The 9,349-nt window shown below is 39.4% G+C and overlaps 1 protein-coding gene across 4 annotated transcripts in view; it reads right to left on the bottom strand.

Moving 5' to 3' along the window:
• Positions 1 to 1,864: 1,864 nt before the first annotated feature.
• Positions 1,865 to 9,349, bottom strand: part of LOC119858739 (nucleolar RNA helicase 2-like) — a 31,928-nt gene continuing 24,443 nt past the window's right edge. For 2 of the 4 annotated variants that reach the window (XM_038410043.2, XM_043519337.1), the window contains 5 exons: positions 7,830 to 7,903; positions 7,461 to 7,620; positions 5,114 to 5,248; positions 3,466 to 3,510; positions 1,865 to 2,449 (listed from right to left, as the gene is read on the bottom strand). In XM_038410043.2, the coding sequence (XP_038265971.1) occupies positions 2,273 to 2,449; positions 3,466 to 3,510; positions 5,114 to 5,248; positions 7,461 to 7,620; positions 7,830 to 7,903 (591 nt within the window). In that variant the 3' untranslated portion in view covers positions 1,865 to 2,272. Of the gene's footprint in view, positions 2,450 to 3,465; positions 3,511 to 4,312; positions 4,348 to 5,113; positions 5,249 to 7,460; positions 7,621 to 7,829; positions 7,904 to 9,349 lie in introns of all 4 variants that reach the window. The other 2 variants (XM_038410045.2, XM_038410044.2) reach the window with 2 other exon arrangements.

Genomic DNA, 9,349 nt, shown 5'->3' with positions numbered 1-9,349 from the left:
AATGTACGTTGATATAAGCCAGTTATAGGTGCAGATACATGGTTCCAAGTTGGTGCATTTACTTTTTTTTTTTTTAATTATAAAAATACATGGTAGATAACATCAGGCAAAACTCATCTACTTAGCTATTAGCATTTGGCAGTTTCCCATAAGCATCACCAGAGAACTGGATCTTGAAGAAGCATTTGAAGAAGAGGGTCTGGGGTTTACTTGCAAGTTCAGAAAGGGTGTTCCAAGTAAAAGGAAGTCATTTGGAAGAACCAGACAAGTAACCATTGGAGAACAGCATTATTGACAGAGCAGACAAGTAGAAAAGAAGGGCTGGACTGAGTTAGAAAGGGCCTTAAAGGTATGGACCAGACACTTGTATTTGATGTGAGAAGTGGAAGCTAGGAGAGATTTAAGGAAGAGGGTAATATGGTCAGGATGACAGGGCAGAAACTATTCTGTTCAAAACCCTACTCACTAGCTGTGAGGGAAATGAGATGAGGGTCAAGGTGGCTACCACAGAGGCTACCTTAGGGCTATGACTAGGGATAGAAGTTCTCCACTGTTCATGCACTGGTACATACACACCTACAGTTAACTAGGCATATGCAATAACTCAAAAATTATTCCTTTCTTCATGGGCATTTCTATAGTGCTCATATCATAGTATCAAAGGTTTCAGAGTAGCAGCCGTGTTAGTCTGTATTCGCAAAAAGAAAAGGAGTACTTGTGGCACCTTAGAGACTAAAATTTATTAGAGCATAAGCTTTCGTGAGCTACAGCTCACTTCATCAGATGCATTTGGTGGAAAAAACAGAGGAGAGATTTATATACACACACCTTCGCAAAAAGAAAAGGAGTACTTGTGGCACCTTAGAGACTAACAAATTTATTAGAGCATAAGCTTTCGTGAGCTACAGCTCACTTCATCGGATGCATTTGGTGGAAAAAACAGAGGAGAGATTTATATTTCGTGAGCTACAGCTCACTTCATCGGATGCATTTGGTGGAAAAAACAGAGGAGAGATGTATATAAATCTCTCCTCTGTTTTTTCCACCAAATGCATCCGATGAAGTGAGCTGTAGCTCACGAAAGCTTATGCTCTAATAAATTTGTTAGTCTCTAAGGTGCCACAAGTACTCCTTTTCTTTTTGCATAGTATCAAAGTACTTCACAAACAATTAATTTGTTCTTCACATCTGTGAAAGCAGGTGATTGGTATTTACCACCATTTTACAGATGGGAAACTGAGGTAGAGAATAAGGCCAAAATTATCAAGTGCCCACTAAGTTTGGGTGGCTAACTTAAGATGGCAGGGTCTGATTTTTTTTTTTTTTCATAGTTCTTAGCACTTTTACAACACTAATTGACTTTAGTTACAGCTGTGAGCTCTCAGCACTTCTTCAAATCTGGCCCCACGCCTCTCATCAAAACCCAGAACACAAGGAACACAATCAGTAACCAACTGTGAAAATGTAAATGACCTGCCCATCATAGATGAATTCTATAGCAGAGAGAATAAAATACAGTTAGCTAGTGCAGCATTCAACTGCCTCAATCATGAAACTATCCTCTTTTCCTGCAATCCCTTGCTTAATTTACTATGTATATTTTGACTTCTGCCATAAATGAGGTAAGAGGCCTACAGACAACAGCTTCACTCACTACATAGCCCTGATTCATGTCCAGTGGAGCAACAGTTTTGTATACTGAATGAGGCAGGGGCCCTGTGGAAAAAAATAGTATTTAGTTACATGATTGCATTCTATCATAGCGCAGCGTACAGGAACTGAATCAAGGTTATACCCCACTCACTCTCCAGCTGAGGCAACATACATCATTTATCCAACAATCAATCACTTTACTATGTATAAATGACCATGTAGAAATAATAATTTAATTATTTTGGAAAGTGGACAGGTTTCAGTCACCACTGGAGACCAATTCAAATGGAGATTTTGATATATACTGTGTAGTAAACCCAAGCCAGATTTCTGATTGCAAAAGACACATCCTGGAACAAGGCGCTGTGGAGGAGGCTGATGAATATTCTTTAGTCGTAGCTGTGGGGAAGATAAGGCATAATTTTTTATAAACTGAATTGTTGTTCTCTGAATTGGTCCTGTATACAGCCATCCCTAGCAATACTGGAAAAAACACATTTTGAATGACAGATTTTGCTAGTGGCACAAACATAGAATGAACATGACTTTTTTTAATGTGGATAAAAATATTTTAGTCTCATTTCTGCAAATTTTATTGTTAGAGCTAGTGATCAAATGCTCAGTCAAAACTTCGTTTCTGGCCTCTATTTCTGAATCTGTTTCTATTAAAGCTGCCACTTCGCCTCCCATTCCTGGAGTCATAGAAGCCTCTGCCTCCTTCTCGCTGGGTTTCTGCTAACTCGGGTAATTGAGTTGCCACAGTCAGATGCCAGTGTTTTGAATCCTGCCATTTTCCCTGGTAAAAACAAAGTTAAATATGTATTTGAACTTTATACATGTAAGAGTCTTATATAAAAATGAAAAGTGTACATAAAGACAGCCACTTAAATGTACACATGAAATAAATAATACACGCACATGCCATCAAGGAACCCTTGGGGTCCTGCAAAGCAGAGGTTCCCATTTTGAGGACTCTGGACCACTACTAGTCAGACACCAGAGAAACCGAGATAGTTCTATTGCTTTTAGTGCAGATCCAGCCAGGAAAGGATGCCTCAACATGAAGTGGAAGCTGCCAGTAAGGTATTATAGAGCAGCATCAAAAGTAGAGGTGACATCTCTTCCCTCTCTCCTGAAACAGGAGTGAAGCTAAAAAGGGAACCAGGGGTGTTGGTGGCTCTTCCAAGACCCACCTCTGGACCAGGACCTGCCACCACTTTAGGATTCTAGTCTGAGCCCTTGCTGGGGTTGGGAGTAGGAAAGCACTAGGGGCACAATCCTGAATGAAGGTAGGAAGATTGGGGGACCTCTGCATGGGGCAAGAAATGGCTGGAGTAGGAACCCTGAAAAAATGGAAGACCAGGCCCCCAAAGAAGCAATAATTACAGTAGATTGGATTGTCAGGGATTTGTTTTTGGAGAAGAGCAAGAAAAACCTGAGTTGCAATTCGGAAAAATTGACTAAGAAGCTGATCTGGAAGGACAGAGAATTCCATTTTAGTTTGTGAAAAACATTGTGGGGCAATAAGTAGAAATGGGAAGGAAATTAATATAAGTTGAGGTGATGAGAACCGATTCTGACAAAAGGAAAACTGGATTTAGAAATCATTTGTGGAGGATATCCATTTTGATTTGGGGCAAAATGAATTTATGACAGGGAATTGCTTTTGATGTAATGGGGAGAACTGGTTCTGGCTATGGAGTTCAGTCTGCCAGCAGTGATGGGGAGGAGAGGGGATCCACAAGATGGTCCACACTATGAAAAGGCTGGGAAACCCGTACCATAAATCAATTACTGAAATTAAGAGAATACCTGTATTTGTTTAAGATTCACTGCAGGAATATCAAAACACACCCCCTAAAAAAAAAAAAGTTTAAAATGGATTCCAGAAAATCGAGACCTTGTAATCCATAGTTTTGGGTAACACTGAAATACTTGTTAAAGCACACAACCTTTAGGGAATAGAGACAGTTTAATTAAAAGGATCTGTGAATTTTCACTTTCTGAAGTCAAGTTTAACTTGTTGAATATTTGGGAGCTAAAGCAATTTTACCTTTGGAAAAAAAAACTGACGTGGAGCAGCACAATGTTTTACACACCTATAGTGCCTTTCATCCCAGATATCAAACTATTTCACAGGCATTAAGCAGTTCAGCACATGTGCTTTTTCATCATGTACTTCACCAATTCTTCCCTAGGTAACATTTTCTCTTTCCTGCAGAGCCACTTCTTTCCAAACATATTTTCTTACTTCTCACCAATATTATTCTTCCTTTCCTAAAATGTTGTCCACTATCTCATGTGGCTCAGATTGTCAATTCTTTTCGACAAAGAAGTTTGATCTAAGCAGATAGATGTATAAGTTTACTGTGGATTTAAATATTCAAATGTAGAATGTAAACTTCATGAAAATGTTTATTTCAGTGAGGGAAGAAAGGATCCTAATACAGCAGGTCACAAGTTATAGAAGGAAGTTTGTGTATGTTGCCCCACATTGTACATAAAATAACTTTTAGTCAATTCACAGACCAACAATGGTATTAAAAGAAAAAAAAAATCAGTGAAGGCAACATCACAAAAATTCACACTTTACAAAGACAAAGAACTAGAGCATAGGTCCCCAAATTGTTTATAAAGGTGAAATGGTAAAAATGCCTACTTGCTCTTCAGTGTTGTCAAGCACACAAAGTAAACCTGAAGAGATTAAAAAAAAGTTCCTCTAGTCTTTCAATTTTAGGTGTTACTTTTAATAAAAGAATGACAGAAGCGTGATATCAAAATTGACAGTGTCCCTTCAATACCTGGGGGGTTCTCGATCCCAGGGATCTCCTCTGCCCAAGCCCACCCCCACTCCACCCCTTCCTCCAAGCCCCCACCCCTCCCCCCAAGGCCCTGCCCTACCCCACCTCTTCCCTTAAGCGCACCCCATCCCTGCTCCTCCACCTCCCTCCCTGCACCTCCTTCATGCCCTGCATACTCCATGGCGTAACAAAGGCGCTGGGAGGAAGGACTTGATCAGCGGAGCCGCCAGTGGGCAGAAGGCACTGGGGAGGGAGGGGGAGAGCTTAGCTACTGGTGCATGCTAAGCACCCACTAATTTTTTTCATGGGTGCTCCAGCCCTGAAGCACCCATGGAGTTGGCACCTATGCCAGTGTCCACTACCTTTAGTGGTTTACCTGTTTGGATATTTACATTACAAATTAAATTAAGCCCCTCCCTCAACATTTCAGTTCAACAGAATATCTTGTGCCATTGTAGTGACCTCACTGACCATAAACTGCTGCATCATTAGCTCAAAGATTACTATGTCCAGCCCCTCCTCAGGCAGAGAAAGGGTAACTTGACAATCAGACCTCGAACTGTAGAGGTGATAAGTCTCTCCTGCCTTTTAAAAACGACACATCTACAAGCTTAAGAATATAGCAAGCAAGACTATAAAGATTGATTGTTGCATCTTACCATTTTTCCCTTGAGAAAACACATTCTGTTCACTTTCCTATCAATTTCATCACCCAGCTGTTCTCTTAGCCCTCGCCAGGCATAGCTTATGTTGTTTATCTCTTCCGAGCATTGCAATGTCATTGTTACAAATCCCTGAAGGATAAAAGGCGGAACATGCTCACAGTAAAAACAAACAACATTCCCCGAATACTGATCAGCATGCATCTAATGAGTCTGCATAGTGAGAATTTATAAAAGGTTATTAGATGGCAAATATGTAAATTTTAAGACATTAACAGATAGTGGATAGACATGACATTTTGGTACATCAATACATATGTAACACTTCCAGCATCACTATCACTTCTGTAAAGTTTGCATTGCCAGAAGCAGAAGAGAGGATTCTGAATGTAAGGAAAGTGAAAAATTATGCATAAAAAACCTGCAATAGTAATATCTTTTGTATGTTTTATATTGAAATAAAAATAAATCTCAATGAGCAACTCTCAAGGCACCCCTGACAGAATTAAATACACAGTCCAATTAAAATAGCAGAAGATGATCCACACCTTAACTGAGTCAATACAAGCCCAATAAACATCCCCTTCTCACAAAGCCTTAATTTCCCCAAATAATTCCACACTTGAATCAAGCAAGCCTCAAATGTCCACTCAAGTGAGTTTTGTAACATGTCCCAAAAGATAAAGTAGTGTGTGCTATTTTGGGCCAAAAAGGCAGGTGAACTCCCAAGTCAAGGGACAGTCAGCAGCTACCAGGAGCTGACTCAAATGCCAGGATAGCTCACTCAGGTGGCAATTGTGGTAGTACGGCATAGAGAGAAAGAGATGGTTCTCAAGTAGGCAGACAAGTTATTTAGGGCTTTAGGGTCACAACCAATATTTGAAATTCCAACTGGAAACTAAGAGTCAGCCAATGCAGATTCCAGAGCATTAGAACTATGTGCTCACAGCAAGATACTCACTTAAGTGTGTAGCTGTCTTTTACCCCAGTTTAAGGCTAGGTTTTTAATAGCTGCGTTTTATTTTACTGCTATACCAATAAAGCACTCCTAATGTAGACACAGCTATACTGGCAAACTTGTGTTTTGTACCATAGCTTTTCTGGTAAAAGTCCTGCTTTGCAAGTATTGCTGCATTTACACTAGGGATTTCTGCTGGCACAGCTATGTCAGTCAGGGATCACACCTATACACACCCCTGACCAACACAGCTATGTCAGCAGAAGTCTGTAGTACAGACAGCCTTAGTTTGAGTTGTTTAAGGTGAGCCCTACAAAGCACAGTGCTGCAGTCTCATCAGTAGTAAGATGTGCATCCAAGTAAAAGCATCAACCTCCCGATTAGACCCAGATGGTCCCAGCCACTGCTACTGTAGGCTCATGTAATAGCAGCTGGAAGTGTAAGACGACCCTCATAGTGAACTTGTTTTTCCAGTCACTCAGAGGGGTCAATATAATCTGCACCATAACCCCTGGTTACTTCCCCCAACCTCTGATTACCTCAGTTTTCTCTGGATTGAGATTCACTTTCATCCAGGCCCTAAATCACTACTATATAAAAAAAACCCACTAACTGCACCCCGAGTTAGATGACAGAGTGAGAAAGAGCACAGGTGTGCTCAAAACACTTACATCCAAGCCCCCTTCCATGACCCTTTAACTCCAACAAACAGGAAGGTAGCAAGATGGGACCTCTGCAGCAGAAGTTACAGAAAACTATGCTGGGATCTATGAAGAAAGAATGAAGCCACCTCATGGCAGCCCTGTGTCTGCAATCAAGTCTACACCTCAATTAAAATATCTAATAAGTCAGCAGACACCAGATCTTTACCCATGGCTAGGAGAAACACCGCCACTGAAATTTCAATGCTATAACCACGTTCAAAACCAGGACAATGACAAGAATCCAGAAGATCTAAGATATCTAGATTCAGAGTTCTCACCAAAGTATTTTCCATAATAAAATATTAAAAAAGGGATTGTAATTGGTTCAGATAGTTACCATTAAATAATGGTTGGAACAAAGCTTATACACATGAGTGTTCAGCATTCTATCTTCCTTAGCGGAGATTACAGTCTCTACTGACAAAGGTCCCCAAACTTCCTCTATATGTACTAATCAGCTATTTCTATTCTATGAATGGAGAATTACAAACAGTTCATGCTAGTGTCACAAGTCAGTCTTACTATGGGAGAACAAGCTTGTCTATAACCACCAAATGAAATTAGATTTCTTTTAGTTAGACTGTAGCTCCATGTAAATTGAGAGACACGTAAATTATACCAAACATGCTCACATTCCGATATTTGAAATCCAAGATTTCGAAAAAAACTAAAATATTCTTACCACATCTGAGTTGAGCAAGGAACGCTGTTCAATGGAAGTAGCCCCAGAAATATGGGCTAGTGCTGCAGCCATAGCTTCCACTGCCCCCTTTTCCTCTATTAGCCACTGAGCTGACTCTTTGAAATAGTCAATGGCAGTTTGAGGAACAGAATCCAAACACCTAAGTATTTAAAAGCAAAAACATTACTTGGCAAAAGGCAAATTTAGACAGTGGAGCTGTCGGAATAGACGAGAAACTGCAAGAGACCCAAACTTAAACAAACAATTTATTTCATGGTCATCTGAGACAAATGTATGGCAAGAGACAATCCAAAGAGTTGTTATAAATGAGAATGATGGCATGACAACCTCATGGGTCACTGAACATACCTGATGGCATCTTTGCTGGAAGCCTTTATTATATCTGTTGCAGTAGGAACACCTACACGCTTAAACGTAATTCCCTGCAATTAAGAGAAAATGGAAGAGTAGAAAGTTTACAGACTGTTCAGAACTGTATTATATTCAACTAATGCTGGTATTCAGTTCAATAAGCATTTATCCTTAAATTTCATTTTCCGAAAGCTGAAAAAACTATATATTGTGCACATTTTCTATAGAGCACTCTGACACGGAGGTTAGCCTGCCCTTAAGTTTCCTATGTGAATTCCTTGGACTAAAACATGCTTAGAACCTCATTAAGGGGACACTGTTGGGTTAAAATTAATATTTAGAGAGACAGGATGTCCTACTGTACTAGTAACAATTTAGATTGCCCAAATGAGTATTTTAGTGAAAAATATTTATTTCTACAGCTTTTTTCCCCCATTTCACTCAGCTTACTCATGAAAATTGGCTAGTCTATTTCATTATTTTTCCCAGTCAGCTTAATCTATTTCACTCATTTTCAAGGATGCTGTAATGTTAGGTTAACATGACTATGGGAAATTATGTTGCTTGAAAAAAAGGAAACTATTTCCACTGGAAGCTTTTGAAAATGTGTTTCTGTTAAATCTATACTGAGCAGGTACCCTCCCTTGAACATCATTTCATCAAGTGGCACTGATATACAAAAATTCTCAAGTCCATCACTATTAGGGTGATTTAATCAAATGTTCTCTTTACTTAAACATGGTTAAAGGAAAAATGGCATTCAAGAGTTGGGTTTTTATTTTTAAAAGGGCAAATAGAGTAACTACTACCATATTCTAGCTTTATTTTAAAAAAAGTTTCAGTCTTAGCTACATATCACAGGTTCTGTTAGCTGTTTAAGGAAGGTAGTCACCTCACATTGCCAGCATGCAAGAACTAAAAGCAATGCCAACTGTTTCTTGCACTGGCATACAAATATAAACTTCTTCACCAGTCAGTAAAGACTGATTTTGATAACAAAAATCACCTATTTTTGATTTGGACCTTGCAAAGGGAATTAAAGCCAATAGTAAAAGGTTCTATAGCCATATAAATAAGAAGAAAACTAAGAAGGAAGAAGTGGGGCCGCTTAACACTGAGGACGGAGCGGAGGTTAAAGATAATCTAGGCATGGCCCAATATCTAAACAAATACTTTGCCTCAGTCTTTAATAAGGCTAAAGAGGATCTTGGGGATAATGATAGCATGACAAATGGGAAGGAGGATATAGAGGTAGATATTACCATATCAGAGGTAGAAGCGAAACTGAAACAGCTTAATGGGACTAAATCGGGGGGCCCAGATAATCTTCATCCAAGAATATTAAAGGAATTGGCACCTGAAATTGCAAGCCCATTAGCAAGAATTTTTAATGAATCTGTAAACTCAGGAGTAGTACCGAATGATTGGAGAATTGCTAATATAGTTCCTATTTTTAAGAAAGGAAAAAAAAGTGATCCGGGTAACTACAGGCCAGTTCGTTTGACATCTGTAGTATG

This window comes from Dermochelys coriacea, chromosome 7, assembly GCF_009764565.3.
Source record: "Dermochelys coriacea isolate rDerCor1 chromosome 7, rDerCor1.pri.v4, whole genome shotgun sequence".
Classification (NCBI taxonomy): domain Eukaryota; kingdom Metazoa; phylum Chordata; order Testudines; family Dermochelyidae; genus Dermochelys; species Dermochelys coriacea.
This window is presented reverse-complemented; position numbering and strand designations above follow the sequence as displayed.